This window comes from Puntigrus tetrazona, chromosome 7, assembly GCF_018831695.1.
Source record: "Puntigrus tetrazona isolate hp1 chromosome 7, ASM1883169v1, whole genome shotgun sequence".
NCBI classification, from domain to species: domain Eukaryota; kingdom Metazoa; phylum Chordata; class Actinopteri; order Cypriniformes; family Cyprinidae; genus Puntigrus; species Puntigrus tetrazona.
The window spans coordinates 2,966,584-2,983,135 of NC_056705.1; the positions used below are offsets into that span (position 1 = coordinate 2,966,584).

The 16,552-nt window shown below is 38.1% G+C and overlaps 2 protein-coding genes across 2 annotated transcripts in view; both read left to right on the plus strand.

The window, feature by feature from the left end:
* iqgap2 (IQ motif containing GTPase activating protein 2) overlaps nucleotides 1–13,104 on the plus strand; it is a 39,350-nt gene extending 26,246 nt beyond the window's left edge. Inside the window, exons 16-38 of the mRNA XM_043244219.1 lie at nucleotides 38–128; nucleotides 320–487; nucleotides 826–968; nucleotides 1,070–1,240; nucleotides 1,723–1,806; nucleotides 1,905–1,976; nucleotides 2,065–2,134; nucleotides 2,290–2,498; nucleotides 2,792–2,944; nucleotides 3,173–3,336; nucleotides 3,581–3,805; nucleotides 4,199–4,339; nucleotides 4,662–4,746; nucleotides 5,497–5,729; nucleotides 7,484–7,616; nucleotides 8,559–8,661; nucleotides 8,828–8,969; nucleotides 10,426–10,513; nucleotides 10,636–10,848; nucleotides 11,084–11,244; nucleotides 11,585–11,728; nucleotides 12,087–12,195; nucleotides 12,312–13,104. Coding sequence (XP_043100154.1) covers nucleotides 38–128; nucleotides 320–487; nucleotides 826–968; nucleotides 1,070–1,240; nucleotides 1,723–1,806; nucleotides 1,905–1,976; nucleotides 2,065–2,134; nucleotides 2,290–2,498; nucleotides 2,792–2,944; nucleotides 3,173–3,336; nucleotides 3,581–3,805; nucleotides 4,199–4,339; nucleotides 4,662–4,746; nucleotides 5,497–5,729; nucleotides 7,484–7,616; nucleotides 8,559–8,661; nucleotides 8,828–8,969; nucleotides 10,426–10,513; nucleotides 10,636–10,848; nucleotides 11,084–11,244; nucleotides 11,585–11,728; nucleotides 12,087–12,195; nucleotides 12,312–12,425 — 3,216 coding nt within the window. The 3' untranslated portion in view covers nucleotides 12,426–13,104. The remainder of the gene's footprint in view (nucleotides 1–37; nucleotides 129–319; nucleotides 488–825; nucleotides 969–1,069; nucleotides 1,241–1,722; nucleotides 1,807–1,904; nucleotides 1,977–2,064; nucleotides 2,135–2,289; nucleotides 2,499–2,791; nucleotides 2,945–3,172; nucleotides 3,337–3,580; nucleotides 3,806–4,198; nucleotides 4,340–4,661; nucleotides 4,747–5,496; nucleotides 5,730–7,483; nucleotides 7,617–8,558; nucleotides 8,662–8,827; nucleotides 8,970–10,425; nucleotides 10,514–10,635; nucleotides 10,849–11,083; nucleotides 11,245–11,584; nucleotides 11,729–12,086; nucleotides 12,196–12,311) is intronic.
* A 305-nt stretch (nucleotides 13,105–13,409) lies between these two features.
* On the plus strand, nucleotides 13,410–16,516 carry f2r (coagulation factor II (thrombin) receptor). Its single transcript, XM_043243852.1, has 2 exons — nucleotides 13,410–13,619; nucleotides 14,652–16,516. Exons 1-2 carry the CDS (start codon nucleotides 13,550–13,552, stop codon nucleotides 15,815–15,817), a joined length of 1,236 nt encoding a protein of 411 aa, XP_043099787.1. The 5' UTR covers nucleotides 13,410–13,549; the 3' UTR covers nucleotides 15,818–16,516.
* Nucleotides 16,517–16,552: the final 36 nt, after the last annotated feature.

The window sequence follows — 16,552 nt, forward strand, 5'->3', positions numbered from 1 at the left end:
ATAGAACATGTGCTGACTGTGTGCCGTGCTGTAACAGAGCTCTGGAGATGAATCTGCTGTGCTGTGGCTGGACCAGATCCAGGAGGCCGTGCACACTGCCAACCAGAACCAGGAGGACTCACTCAAACGTAAGTGTGCAACTAGATATAAGCTTTTCTGTCCAGCCCATTCATGTCTCATACACATCTCTTCAATGATCCACATAACAGTCTACCTTTCAAGTCTGAGTTTGATATTTATACATGTAAAAAATGTTCATCTCGAAATATTACTACTAAGGAAATCTCATTTATTGTTGCATTTGTGTGAATGATTTCAGTGGCTGAGGCGGTAGCAGACATTAACAGGGCAGTATCTGAGGGAGATGCTAAGGCCACATTAGCTGCTCTGCAGTGTCCTGATGCAGGTCTTCGAGCGGTGATGTCTGAATGCGCTGATGTCTACCACAGCCAGCTCGCTCACTTACAGAGCACTCAAACAGAACAAGGTAACTCTATCTCACCCCGAAGACTGCGATCTGGAACATTAACTTGTCTGTCTTACCCTTTAAGGCCGGGAAAATGTCTTTTCATGCTGTTAGAAAATATTACGTATAAATTCTAGAATGTATTGTATGTTGTGCCTTACTGCAGTCTTGTACATTTTCCCATTATCATTAACAAATCCTAATGTAAAATTTTATTGAATAAATTGTTAAATAATAAGTCCTTTCAGATAACATGTAAAACTGACTCAGAGGCATATGCATATGTCTAGAGCTCCCGTGTAGAATAAATTATTTACGAAGAATAGCAATCACAGTGCTATTATTACATTTTTCTGTAGGAACCAGTGGCAGTTTTTGGGTGAAACACAAGATCAAGGATAAATATGACTACTTCTACAACATTGAAAGCAAGGAAGGGACATGGGATGAGCCAGAGCATTTTGTCCATGACAGTTCTCAGCTCACCAAAGAAGATATTCAGGTATGTCTTCAGGACAGACATACACACATTTACAGTTTTTAGTGTTGAATTAAAGTATGGTATGTAATCTCTGTTGTTCATGTTTTGATTTCTGTAATTAGAGTGTTTTGAGCAGCGTAACAGCAGAGTATAACAGAGAGCAGCTGTGGTTGGCCAATGAGGCGTTCATCATCCAGCTCCAGGCCCTGATTCGTGGATACCTCGTGAGGCGGGCACATAATGACAGGTTGAAGTACCTGCGAAAGCAAGAGCCGAGTGTCATCAAACTACAGGTGCTTAACTGTTTAAAGTAAAGTACTGATAATTAAATTAATTACTTGTATACCAGGCAACTAACAGCCTTGCGATTTGATATAGTTTACATTTCACTGGATGTTAATACTATTATTAACACTTATTAAATTGTTTTTTTTTCTAGTAAAGGGATATATAATTTTTTTAATGTCTAGCGCAACATAACTAAATTAATAATTATTCTTTTATAGTATTATTTCTGTTATTTTTAGTTAATATTTTTCATTAACAAAAACAAATGTAGTTAGTGGTTTTATAGTTTTGGTAATATGAACTTTTAATGTTTACACATTAAAAGCAGGTAAATCCAAATGAACTCTTCTGATAACTCTTCAAAACATTAAGAGACTATAAAATGAGCAAAGACAATGCAATAAAGGGTAAAATAAAATAAAATGCCAGTATTCTCTAGGACCAAATGTGTGATGTGGTTCACATATGATTTGGTTTATAATTAAAGGCATCCTGGAAGGGCTACAAACAGAGAAGAGTTTATAAGGACAAACTAAAGACCTTCCAAGACAGTGTGAGCAGTGTGATTAAGGTAACAGGCCTGATTTATTACAGAGTTTCATCAACTTTTTCCTTGATGCTTTGAAGTGCAGTATGCATAATGTGAAAATTGTTTCCTCTATAATTTAGTTACAGTCACTGGTGAAGATGTGGAAAGCTAAAAGAAGCTACACAAGAAGGCTGCAATACTTCAAAGACCATGTAAGTCACACATGAGCTCTGATGTGAACGAGCAGCTTCTTTATCACTTGTACTCATTAAAACGGCATATTCTGTTTGTCATGCTCAGGAGAAAGAAATAGTGAAGATTCAAGCCTACCTTAAGGCTAACAAAGCAAGAGTTGACTACAGAACCTTGAGTAAGTCGATAACATTATATTTAATATATTCATTAATTTAGATTTACTTGTGTCGATTGGTTTGTGAACATTTTACATTTTTACATTCATATTTAGTCTTTTAGCGTTAAGTCGTGTACGGTAAAGATGCTTGTGTGTTTCTGATTTTCAAACAGCCGGCTCTCAGCATCCCCCTCTCTCAGTGGTTCGTAAATTTGTACATTTGTTGGAACAAAGTAGCCTCGATTTACAGGAGGAGCAGGAAGTGACACGGCTCAGAGAGGAAGTGGTCACCAAGATTCGTTCTAATCAGCAAATGGAAAAGGATCTGAATTTGATGGATATTAAAATCGGCCTGTTAGTAAAAAACAGGATCACACTACAGGTTAGATGCAGTTTGTTTTCAGTGGTCTTAAACTCATGAAGCTTAACAATCTCTTTGTTGGATGTACTTCGATTAGATAGTATTACATTATCCTTTGATGTGAATAGGTTATGTTTTCCCATGATGTGAAGTGCTGCTGTGAGCAAATGCACATCACTGAGAGAAAACAAAATCAGCATATTTATTTATGTCTCGTGAGAGTAGAAGCAGCTACAGATGTCCAAACCAGTCGAGTATGAACCCTTGACCCATTCTAATTTTTCCAACTACTGCTATGTTGTCTCCTCTGTTAGGATGTGGTTTCACACAGCAAAAAGATGAAGAGCAAAAAGAACAAAATGAGCAAAGAGGATCTGGCCATGGGGGAAAAACAGGGCATCAAGGGCCTCAGCAAAGAGAAGAGAAAAAAACTGGAGGCCTATCAGCATCTTTTCTACCTTCTACAAGTGAGATGAGGAGCTTTAGCATGAATGAAGTCATTTTAAATCATTTTAGAAATCGATTGGAATGCTGAATCTCAATTTGGAGTGATTTCTAAATAATTTCTTTGTAAAATATATTACATTCTATATATTAAAATTGACAAATATTTTATACAGTTACGTAATGTGTTGCAAAACTCATAAATACTATAGAAATAAATTTTTAATATGTAAGTTTTCTTCACTGAACAGACCAATCCTTCATACTTGGCCAAGCTAATCTTCCAGATGCCTCAGAATAAATCCACCAAGTTCATGGACACTGTGATCTTCACACTGTATAACTATGCTTCAAACCAGCGGGAAGAATACTTACTGCTCAAGCTTTTTGAATCAGCATTGCGAGAAGAGATCAAGTAAGATATATCTTAGATATACTCATCCTCTCTGTCTTAAAGGTAGAGAAATGTTAATTGAGATAGAGATAATGCATGCTTTGTTAGCTCGAGCATGCAGACACAATACTGTTTTGGAGAGACCAGGATACCTCTGAATTCTTAATAATTGCATCAAACGTCATTCAGATGTCTGTGATACAATATGTCTTTATAATATTGAGTACGGCAAATATCACTATTACTCTGCTCTCATCTCTGGCAGATCTAAGGTGGATCATATCCAGGAAATAGTGACCGGGAACCCTACAGTCATTAAGATGGTTTTGAGCTTTTACCGAGGCGCTCGCGGGCAGAACGCTCTCAGACAGCTTCTAGGCCCTGTGGTGAAAGAGATCATTGAGGACAAGAACCTGGGCATCAACACTAACCCTGTGGACATCTACAAGGCCTGGGTTAATCAGCTAGAGACCGCTACAGGAGAAGCCAGGTACAAAAACGCACGCACTGTCCATCTGTATACTTTCTCATCTTCTACATATATTATATAAACATTTTTATTATATACAATTTCCCTTAATTTTTGGTAACATATTTATATTTTTCAATACTATTCACACATTTTAACAATGAAAATAACAAACAAGCTCTTTTGAAATGTCAGTTCATCAAAGAAAACAACAACAAAACTCACAAAAAATATTCTTCAGCACAACTGTTGTTAGCATTGATAATAATAAGAAATATTTCTTGAGCTCCAAATTGACATAACAGAATTATTTGAATGATGGCTGCTGGAAATTCACCTTTGCCATCACAGCAATGAGTTACGTAAAAAAAACATGTATTTATTTTCACTACTGTTGTTGAACTTTATTTCTAGTAAGCTGCCATATGAGGTCACACCAGAGCAGGCTCTGTCACACGAGGAAGTGAGGGCGAAACTGGAATCCTCCAATGAGGTGCTCCGGACAGTCACAGATAAAGTGCTCAGCTCAATCATGTCATCGCTGGACAGCATCCCGTAAGAATGAAGACCAACAGCCTTTAAAGTAGATGTTCATGCAATTCATTTTCATATCGCTTGATATGCCTCTTGTATTAGAAAGGATTCATTCATACCTTCATTTTATACAATGTAACAGTGTCATTGTGCACCAGAGGGCAGCATAGTAGTTAAAAATATGGAGTCAGTCCAAAACGAGATACATTTTCAACACATAGCATTGTGTAATATTTTGCTCACACATTACAGTCATACATTTTTTAAGGTTTTTTTTTCAGTTGCTAATTTGATTTTTGTTTTGTTTTTTTGCATCATTCAATCTGTTTTCTTTTGCATGTAGTTACGGCATGAGATATATTGCTAAAGTTCTAAAGGACACCCTTCATGAGAAATTCCCTGATGCCACAGAAGATGAATTATTGAAGGTCAGATGATACCCCTGTATACATACAAATGTTTTTTTTAAAGGTCCCATATTGTACACCTTTCTGGAGGTTTATTTTAGGTGTTCATGTTCTCTGGAAAATATATTTGCAGTATAAGTAACAAAAACTGTCTCAATATGTTTTTACAGCTCCTCTCTCCGGAGCTCTGTCAAAAACAGCTCGATTTTGGCCTGTTTAATTACTATTCATGAGCCTCTCTTCTGATTGGCTTGTTCTTTTCTGCGTGACGCACGAGCAGGCCAATGAAATATAACAACGTCACAATTATGTCACAATACTAGCCAGAAGTAAAACAAAGGCAAGACTGAAGCGGCTCAAATTAAACAGCGCAGATTCAGCTATATAATCGATATAACAGAAAAGGTTCAATAAAGAATTATCTTTTGTTGTTATGGGCGCATCTGAAGTTTTATTGCATCTCATCACTATGTTGTTTATGAAATAATGTCTGTGTACATGTGTTTTAAATGACAAAGTGATTTGTTGCGAATAGCTGAACTAGTGACTAGTTGTAGCTGGAATAATAACAGCTGTAACCTTGCAGATTTGACAATATGGGACTTTTAAAATAAGTATTTGCTAGGCCTGTCCTCAAAACTCTTTTCATACTTAAATGTAGCTGTAATTGTTTAACGCACCAAACCACAACATCTTGACGGTTTAATGTCTTAAGAACCCAGAAAAAGATGAACTAAGTGCTGTCCGAATGGCGCCATCTTCTTCCCACAGATTGTTGGGACTCTGCTCTATTACCGTTACATGAATCCGGCCATTGTGGCTCCAGATGGCTTTGACATCATCGACATGACGGCTGGAGGACAGGTGCATTCGGAGCAGAGGAGGAACCTGGCATCAGTGGCTAAGATGCTACAACATGCTGCCGCTAACAAGCTTTTTGAGGACGAGAGCGACCACCTCACCCCTATGAACAGCTACATCTCCCAGACCTACCAAAAGTTCAGGTGAGGAGAACAGAGCACGTCGTGAGTGTGAGCTTTGTGGAGAGTCACAAACAATAAGTGAAGAGTTTGCAAAAACAGAACCAAACTCCATTTTTAGCAATTTTCAGAAATTGTATATTTTCGTACGTTAATCAGCATAAATGAGAAACTTATATTCAGTAATAATTTTAACTTGGAAGACAAATTAGGGGTATTTTTAGCTTCGTTTACTTAAGACAGGATGTTGCAGCACAAAACCCTGAAATGCGTCAAACACACACACACACACACACACTTCAAAAAAATAATTTACTAAGTATAAAGAGTAAAAATACTGCTAAACTATGATAACATACATATATTAATATAAATTAAAATTTTTACAAAACTCTGACTCTGACTGAAGTCATACACACCTAGGATGGCTTGGGGGTCAGAACTATCAGGAGGATATGTAATTGCTCAAAAGAGGACAGCGGTGCAAGAGGAATACCAAATCATTGTTTTAAATGTGAAAATATAATATTAGAAGTGTGAAATAGAACAATACCAAGTGTCTCAGAGCTGGCAAAGCTTTGAATCAGGGAGATTAAATATGCAGAAGTGTACTGCATGGTTCTACATTCAGTAGACAAAGCATCATATACTAATTGAGTCTTTTCCAATGCCTATGTTTCAAGAAACAGATGAAATAAATAAGCTTTCTATTAATGTATGTTTTTTTAGGATAGGACAATATTTGGCCTAAAATACAACTATTTGAAAATCTGGAAAATAATATAAATGCTGAGAAAATCACCCTTAAAGGTGACCACAATGAAGTCCCCAGCAATGCATATCAAACCGTTTTTATATTTATGGAAGGAAATTTACTTCATGTCACACGATGTTAACACCGTAATTAAAAGAAAAATCAATCATTTTGACGCATGCAATGAATGTATTGGTGACTATTGCTATAAATATATACCCGTATTACTTATGACTGGTTTTGTGCTGCAAGGACACATGTGGGACTGAATGGGTGCCAGTGTGGGGCAGTTGGTTAAGTCATACAACTTAATAAAATAACTTGGAACTGCTCTCTCGTTACAATAATAATTCTTTTAAACTATTACTAATTCTAAGTATTAATATTCTACGTAGAAAATGACGAGTAGAACAAATGATTTGAAACAATCGCAGATCTGAGGCTGAGGCCAGGATGAGGATTTATGGAAATGGGGGTTAAAGGTGGGGAAGTGTTTTTGTGTGAAAGCAAAGCATCAGCAGAGAGGAGGGACGTGTGTTCTCACTTCAGACACATTAGGGTGTGTGAGTGTGTGTGAGTGTGTGTGTGTGAGGAGGCTGGAAATGCTATATGACCTTTTGCCCATTCCCATTCTGGTGAATCATGCTTACTGGAAACCCCCTGTTTTTTTTTCCTTAGATTGTCAGCAACTCTGTCTGATTACACGCCTGTGACAGACCTGATAGTTTACACTTGAGCTGGATTATTGCATGTGACCTTCTCATTCAAGTCTACTTGGCATTAAACATATTGTCTTATTTTGCTGGTTGTGCAAATTTCTGTAGAAACCACAACAAATTTCTTGAAATTTGAATAGATAATATTCACAAAATTTGTCAATTCCCACACGTTTAGCCTAATGTAATGTGTTTTGAGCTACTCTTTTTAGCGTTTTGATAGCAGTTCAGAAAATGTCTACTGATTTTCTAGTAATATCACAAATAAAATCCACACATTTAATCTTTCCTTTTTGTTCTTTTTTCAGGGGCTTCTTCCAGGCAGCTTGCGATGTTGCAGCTCCGGAGGAAAAGTTTAACGTTGACGAGTACTCTGACATGGTGACGCTCAGCAAACCTGTCATCTACATCTCTATTGAGGAGATTATCAACACACACTCCGTAAGACATTCAAAGTGACATGCAATTGAAAATTAGATACGGAGATAAAGTTGTAATGCTTAGTTTACAAGGTAAAAGAAATGAAACGTGCACAGTAAGATTTAGAATATTCGTTTAAAAAATTGTTAGGGTAAAAATGTATTTCCTGACAGATTCAGTAGAACAGATGTCCTCTTCTTTTACGTTATTTCTGGACTGTTCGTATGAAACAGAGATTTCCGTTTAGACATGACTTCTCAAAACGTGTGGTTGCAGCATTTACTGTTGTTTACCTCGATCTGGAATGTGAAGTCAAATTCTTCTTTTTAGATCTACAGCTCATTGTTATTACATTTCATTAGTCATGAGAGAAATCTGTGAGGAGCGGCTTAACTTGATCCATATGTGTAAGGAAGTGACATCATGACCTGTGCAGACATAACAGCTCCTTCATTCCTTCAGTTGGAAAAAAAAAAAAAAAACAGATCGACATTCCATTCTGGGATGTTTCTCATTATGAGCATAGAAAAACAGCATGGCTGTAATGTGTATTACTTTGAATAAGGGATTTTATGATTTGAAAAATATTTAGAAGTTGTAAATGGAAGAACTGTTATCCATATCTTCCCCTTAAGTCCAACTTTATTGACTTTTAATGCTAATATCAGGAAATGAATCACACACATGACGACAGAGGGCGTCTAAGATATTAACTTTACATTGCACATTTATGTCCAATTCTACATTCTACTCAACTCTGAGCTGCAGCAAAGAAATTTTAACATATGTATAAAATGATACAACATCAGACTTAACGTATATCATCGTTTTGCTGGGAATGTAACATAGTACTCACAGTAGTACTAACAATTGCAGGCTGTGGAATGTTAAGTATTATTGTGTTTTGTAGTCTGTACATACTACTTGTAGCCGGAAGACTTAAATGGGCTTTTTCTCTTTTAGTTGGTGTTGGAACATAAGGAAGCTATTGCTGCAGATCAAAGTGATCTTCTGCATGAACTCCTGAAGGACCTGGGGGAGGTTCCTGACGTTGAGTCACTACTTGGTAAAATGATAACAAATACAAACACATAATTTCATTCATTCACTGGAAGCAGCTTTCAAACACCAACAGTTTGTTCACCTAGAAGAAGTGATGTGACTGTAGCCCTCACTGACAGCTGATTAAACTACTGTCAGAACAATAATGAATGTGAAACTCTGATACCCAGGTGAAGGAGCTTTGGATGCGGATGACCCCAGCAAGGAGAACTCATTGAGCCAGCTGGCCAAAACAGAGGTCTCCCTTACCCTCACCAACAAGTTTGAGCTGCTGGATGGAGATGACAAAGACATGAAGGGACTGATGACGAAGTAAGTGAGCAAGTAATCATCGCTTCTTCAACTGCTTTAATACGTAAAATGTCCTAACATATAAATATCTCCTTGCCCGCACTCAACGTTTCTTCGCTGTCTTCATTTCCTGTCTTCATATCTCTCCTCACCCATAGGAGGAAATGGTTTGGTGTTCCGTTTTATCTTTTCCACTTCTTTTTTTAACCAACTTGTGTAATAACAATAGTTGAGTATAGGCTTGTTCACACATAGACCAATGTTCAGTACAAAAACTCAATGCAATAAACATTTCATTTTATGAACAGCTTGTAATAAAGGCAAACTTGTGCATCCCGTCAATGCAACAGAGCATAATTTTGGTCATATGGGGCCCGTTTACACCTGGTCATTTCAGGCATTTTCACTGATCGGATATCTGATTTGTTAAAACATTTCCATTTACACTTGACCACATTAATGTGTCTTCGAAAAACATATATGAATTCAGTCTTCAATTCCTGTGCTATATTTAAATTTTGACTGAAATTTAAGTTCACCCTTAATGAAATCAAAAGATAAGCTCTGCATTTTATTCATTTTTAGCTCGTTTCGAGATCAAAGATCGCAATATCGCGCTAGAAAGATACGTTTGTTTTACTACTTTTAATGAAGATGATTATTTGTTGACCACATCTTTCTCTCGCTGTTGAGGTGCTCAGCTACACTCACACGTTTATTATTTTAACAGTTTGGGAGGAGTAACATTTGCGCATTTAGAATGTGGCCCAGACCACCTCCTGAAGTGGTTTGAGCGATTGGATTTACATTCGTCTAGAATGCGTTTCAGAGGGCATTTACACCTGGCCTTTTCACCATAGGATAGCTATCCGATCAGACAAAACGCATTAAGTGACCAGGTGTAAACAGACCCATGATGTAAAGATGGTCATCAAATACTTAACTGTAATACTCAAAAAATCATTTGCTGGACACTATTGTCGTAACCTCTAGCTTTCTAGTCTATCTTAGGGAAGGAAGCAGGAACACTGACCTCACTGCTCATTGTCTATATGTTTACATCTGCTCCATTTACACTCAGAAAAAACATAGCATCTGTGAAACCCCAGGGACCGTGATGTGTACGGCCAGCCAGTTTGTGTATGTGCAGTTTGAGACAAACCACAAATTAGTCTGCACTATTTTACAGCCATTTTTGTACGATTAAATTATTCTCTAAGGTCATGACAAGCAAAAAAGTGTATTCAGTTCAGTCCAGACATTTGGATATTAATCCTGAAATGAAAATTCTGTCATTGTTTTGTCCTTTATTTCACCAGCATATGGCAGTCTTTATCAAATCTATCAATTTTGAGTGCACGCGAAGTAGTCTTGCATTGTCAGCCTGTATCTTAACAGTTGAGACAACATATAGCCTGAGGCACTCTGATACGCCTGACTAGGACATCCTTTTCTTTGTTTGCCTGTCACTTTGCAGAACAAAGAAACTGATAGTGGATGTTGTGAGAATTCAACCAGGGGAAACACTCACCGACATCCTAGAAATTCCTGCATCTGCTGCACAGGTACTGTAGGACCTTGAATTAATGATAAAGACTGAAAAGAGGTCAGTCTTCCAACAGATTGAAATGAAATTGAGTTGATTTGCCTCAATCAACTGTCTCTCTCTTTCTCTCTGGTTCTGTAGGAGGCAGAGCACACTAAGCTAGTAGAGCGACAGGTGGTGCAGGACTCTCAGACTCCAGAAGGTTTGAAGAGCAGCCAGGCCATGCTGGAGGACCGTCAGCTGCCTCTGGAGCAGAAGAAGAGAAAGATTCTCAGGAACCTGAGAACTCTGGAGCAGGCTGGTCTGGTCAGCTCCAAACACAAATACCAGGAAGTCATCAATGAAATCTCCAAGGTCAGGCTTTATTGATTTCAGTCAAGGGTGCCAGAACGTCGGGGCTTGTTGAAAAGTGACAATTGTCTATTGGACAAATGCAGTTGTAAAGACTGCTTCTGTAATAAATCAGAATGTGACTTTGTCCTTTTAGGACAGCAGGGAACCATAAACACCTTCCTTAGTCCATGTTTGTTAGTCTGACTGTGTTTTCTCAATATAGTATTTGTAATAACAAAAATGTTTTATTTGGCAGGACATCCGATACCAGCGGCGCTACAGGCAGAGGAGGAAAGCAGAGCTGGTGAAACTGCAGCAGACTCTGAGTGCGCTCAACTCAAAGACTTCTTTCTATCAGGAACAGATCAACTACTATGACACATACATCAAAACCTGCCTGGATAACCTCAACAGAAAGTGAGTGGAGATACACAAGGGTCCTCATGATTATGTGCCTACTGTAAATGCCTCATATCTATAAAGATCTGCAAATAAATTAAGGGATTAACGAATAATACATCACACAGTTAGTGAAGTAATCAATTCAAAATATGAAAGAAAATAGGTAATGCTAAAACAGAAAATAGTTATTTTCTATATGATCGTAACCTTCTTACTGATTTTCAGCACAGCAATCTGATGTCAATATCAATTTGTTCCTTTCTCCGTGTAATTGTGAAATGTAAGAACTAGGAAACTGTCAAGTGTCATATCCTATGAGACATAAAATGTTATATTGATTTTGTTTTGCAATCAGGAATTCACGAAGGTCCATTAAACTGGACAGAAAGGAAGAGGAGAAGAGCAGTAAGAAGTCCAAGGCCTCGTCTCTGAAGTACACAGCTGCCAAACTGCATGAAAAAGGAGTTATTCTGGAGATTGAAGGCCTTCAGACTAATCAGTAGGTTTTTTCCTCTGTGCACAGTTTCTTTTCATTCTATTAACAATCAATTTTTGTATTAATAATTAGTAACTTCACGCTGAATATCAGCTGCATAATATCTAAACTGTTCTGCTCTTTCTCATACAGCCCAAAGTAGAGTTAAGCTGACTGTTTTTGCATTCTCGTATGGCAGATTAAAAGAATACTAAAAATGTGATCTTTTAGTGCTCAGTGATTTAGTTGTTTAATTAGTTGTCGTTCTCAGGAATGCTTTATTTATTTTTGACTAGGCAAGCACTACCAGTCATTTTGCAACACTGAAATTATTACAGCTCCACCCATTCCAGTACTTCAGTCTATGTTTGGTACATTTCAGGTTAAAAAATGTCATGTTCGACATTTGCCCTTGTGAGGAAGTGGGGGACTTTGAGATAAAGGCCAGGTTTTTGGGAGTTGAAATGGAGAAGGTGCAGCTGCATTTCCAGGTCAGTTCTCAGGTGCAGGGAGCCACATACAGGATATCATTTTTATTCGAATTATGTGGAATTGCTTTTATGGATTCACCAATACAGAAACTGTTTTTCGTCTTTTTTTTCATCAGGACCTGTTGCAGCTTCAGTACGAGGGAGTAGCTGTCATGAAAATGTTTGACAAAGCCAAAGTCAACGTCAATCTACTGATCTTCCTTTTGAACAAAAAGTTCTACGGAAAATAAACATCCCTTGAAGTTAATTCAGTGAAAAATATTAACTAGCTATCAGAGCCTCATTTTAGATCTTAGTTTACAAAAAAATGTACAAAAAGAACTGATTGTGCCTTTGGTTTTTAAATGTTTTTGTAAAAGAAATGTCTCTGAGCATTCAGGGTATTTGTGCAACTTTGTTTGCAGGTCTTCTGTATTTAATTAACTATGAGATCTTGCCATTTTAAGAATTATACATGCAAAGCTGTACATACAGAGCTTACATTTGAAATGAAATTGAATCAAACCATAATCAAAATGTTCATGACTGTTTGGGGTTGGGGGGATGTGTATGGATTATATATATTTTTTCAATACAAGTGTAATTGAAATAGATATTTTATAGCATGGAATGTATTGAATGCTGCAATGTTTTAATATTTTAGAAATTAATAAGATGAATGAATTTTAATGACTGATAATGCACTACTGCCATATGGCTGTTAAATAAGAAACCAGAGGAGACTTTTCACAAGACTGTCATCAACTAGTGCCTTTCATTTCTAAGTGCTCAAATGTGTATCTTTTTAAAAAATTCTTAATAAACAGCATTCCTAAATTGTTTTCATTTGACAATGAAAATTTACAATGTTCTGTGCCGAGATGGATTGATGTTATTGATTTTAAATAAATACAACTATTATACATCAAACCATGTTTTTTCCCCTTAATATACGCTGTATATATGGGAGAGTCTGTATATATTTGGCACAAGGGCTGTATTATGAATCATATAAATGCAAAAGTTTATGGTGATTTCAAATTAATGCGTTTACTATTGTAAAAAACAAACAAACGTACAACAATGTACTTCCGTACTGCATAGCACTTAGCGAAAGTGAACATAATGTAAAGAAACTTAAATAACTTCACGATTTAAAGCAGCTACTTATTTAAAGTTTGCATTGGCTGGTCCTGGGCTCCCTTGTGTCCTGTAGGCGTTGACCTGCACGCCACAGACGGAGGAGTGAACTGAGCAGCCTCCAGTCTTGACTGGTGTCTGAGGACTGCTGTTGAGCTCAGGCTCACTCGCTGTAAAACTCTTGCCTGTTTATTTAGCATTCGCGCTGGTTTTCATCGTTCTCGGTTCCGTCGTGATGTTGCGGGTCGTGGTGTTGATGGGGCTGCTGGCCGTGGAGGGCTCTGCCGCTGCGCTGCCCAAGAACGGTAAGACGCTTAGGGGCTTTTTACGCGTGACACGGGCTAAAATATGTCGAACTTGAGAAACACGCAGTGCTTTGGTGAGAGAAACCCACGTGAACTTTCAGTAGTGTGTATTTCTGAAAGCAGTGCGAGGTCCTGTAGCTGCTTCTACATCGGGAAGCAAAGCGCTTACTGGTTGGTTAGTAAATAGCTCGGCGTCAGTGTTGTGGAGTAGTGTAACGGAAACAACCGTTACTGAGACGATGTGTAAACTAGTTATTAATTTTTAAAAGTCTGAATATTTTTACATACAAATTTGATTCCCAATTTTCATTGACTGCTTTAAAATATAAGACATCGACGTTTCAGGCTTATTTCATAGCTGTGCTTTAAAGTTAAATTCTCATCAGTGAAATTAGCGATTAAAGATTTTGAGTCTGACATTAATGAGCGTCCTAAGGTTATCCCAACTGTCTCAAAATGATTAAAAACATTAGCAAATTTAAAAGTAATCAAATGTAACTAGTTACTTTAGTAAAGTAATTTAAAGTTACATTAGCCTACTTTACATTTTAAATGCGGTAACTTGTAATCTGCAACCTAATACGTTTCCAAAGTAACCTTCCCGACACTGCTGGACGGTTTCTTCTTAAGACCACAGCGCCTGAACCACAGCGCTCTGTAAAGCAGCCTAAAGTGTAGTTGAAATATTAAAAGCAAGTAAAAAGTAAAATGTTATATTAAAAGCGCAAGTATTTATTAGCGTTCATGGTAATGCAATGCATCTCAAATAACATGAACAACTAAAAATGTTCAGTTTTTTAAAAAAAAAAAAGTGAAGTGAGCATTTCTGATATTAGTAGCCTATCTAAAAAAAGAAAATTGAAATCTAACACGAAAAAAAATAAAGTTACTATAAACATTTAACCGTAATTAATTTTCATTTACGTAGACGTCCCATTGATGTTTTTTTCTTATTATTATAATTGGATAATTAAGATTTATGTGACTTTTTCTAAGCGAACATCTCAATAGTTTGTGTACTTCTTTTCGCAGAATCGTTCATTCGGACATTTTCCGGTTTCTTCCTCACCGTCACCGATGAGCCAATTGATTTCCTCGACGTGCTGGAGGACGGCAGCGGTTCTGGCTCGGGTCCAATATACAAACCCAAGAAAGACCACCACGTGACTAAAAGCACTTATCGCGTGTCTCCGGAGGCCTCCAGCTTCCTCACGGGCCGCGTGCTGACCGCTGTCGTCCCAACAATATACATCATAGTGTTCATCATCAGCGCTCCTCTAAACCTGCTGGCGCTGGTCATGTTTGTGCGCAAAGTGAGACCAAAAAAACCCGCGGCGATTTATATGATGAATCTGGCATGCGCCGACCTTCTGTTCGTCTTGGTGCTCCCGTTTAGGATAGCCTACCGTTACAACGGAAATAACTGGACATACGGGGCCGGCATGTGTCGCTTTGTCACGGCCGCTTTCTACTGCAACATGTACTGCTCTGTGCTGCTGATAACGTGCATCAGCGTGGACCGCTTCATGGCTGTCGTTTACCCGATGCACTCGCTCACGTGGCGCAGTCCGCAAACCGCGTCCGTCGCGTGCGCCGCCATGTGGCTTCTGTCCGTCGGCGGCGTGACGCCTCTGCTGCTTTCCAATCAAACCGTTCACCTGGCGGACCTGGGCATCACCACCTGTCACGACGTCCTTGACATCCACCACCTCCGCGCGTATTACCTGTACTTCTTCCCCGTCATCTCTTTACTTTTCTTCTTCGTCCCGCTAATTGTCAGCGCCGTCTGCAACGTGCGCATCGTCCAAGCCTTGTGCGCGGCCAACGTGGAAAACCGCGCGAAAAAAACGCGGGCCGTCTTCATGGCCCTAACCGTCTTTTCTGTATTCGTCGTATGCTTCGCGCCTACAAACGTCATCCTGTTGTCGCATTACGTGCAGTTCGCGCACAAGCACAGCGACGCGTCCTACGCCGCGTACTTGCTGTCCACGTGCATAGGGAGCATCAGCTACTGCCTGGACCCTCTCATGTACTACTTCGGATCTTCTCAATGCCAGAAACAGGTTCTGGCCTTTCTCAAGTGTCAGGGAGCGGCGGGCATCGAGAGGAGCGCGCAGTTCACCAGCACCACCAGGTCAAGCAACCTGGAGACTTTTAAAAGCAGCGTGAGCAACCAGTATAAGAAGTTGATGGCGTGAGCAGCCTGCATGGTTTTGGCGAGGTTGAGAGACCTTCTCCAAGGACTTTAAATCAGTTATTTTACCAGCTCCATCTCATTTAGGATGGTTGAGTCGATTGCACTCGTTCATTGGAACTCTTGAAGTATTATTCATAACATTTGCAAGAACAATGAAAATGACTATGGCACTTAAACCATTTCTACACTGTTGTAACATCTACGCTTTATTTTTGTATTCATTTTTTTACTATGTCACAAAAAACGATTTTCTTGCCGAGATAAAGGCGTATATCAGATGCATAATGCTTTTTTTTCAAAAATTAAAGTTTGTAGGTTATATTTTTGTTTTTTACATGACGGCTGTATTTTACTTGGTGAAAATTCTCAAAAACCTTCTCCAGTTAACCATGGTTTTATCTTTAGGTAGATATTACAACGTGGACACAACTGTTAAATAGTTCGGGGTCCGAAAATTTATTCAGCAAGGATGCATTAAATTGACAGTGTTTATGTTACAAAAGATTTCTGTTTCAAAAATATTTCGAATGCTGATTTTTCAAAGAATCGTGAAAAATGTATTACAGTTTGCATGAAGAAAAAAGATACACAAAACATAATAATCGTTTGACATTGAAGAATGGTGAGAAAATTGGGCTTTGCGTGACTGAAATAAATGGTATTTAATATATAATAAAATTTTAACTTTTGCATATTGGAATATTTCACAAAATTTGTGTTTTTATAGTATTTTGAT

Excerpts from the sequence above, each read along its gene's own strand:
- f2r (XM_043243852.1), top strand. The coding sequence starts at position 13,550 with ATGTTGCGGGTCGTGGTGTTGATGGGGCTGCTGGCCGTGGAGGGCTCT. Across the intron at positions 13,620-14,651 it reads CGCTGCGCTGCCCAAGAACG|AATCGTTCATTCGGACATTT; the intron begins GTAAGACGCTTA and ends TTCTTTTCGCAG.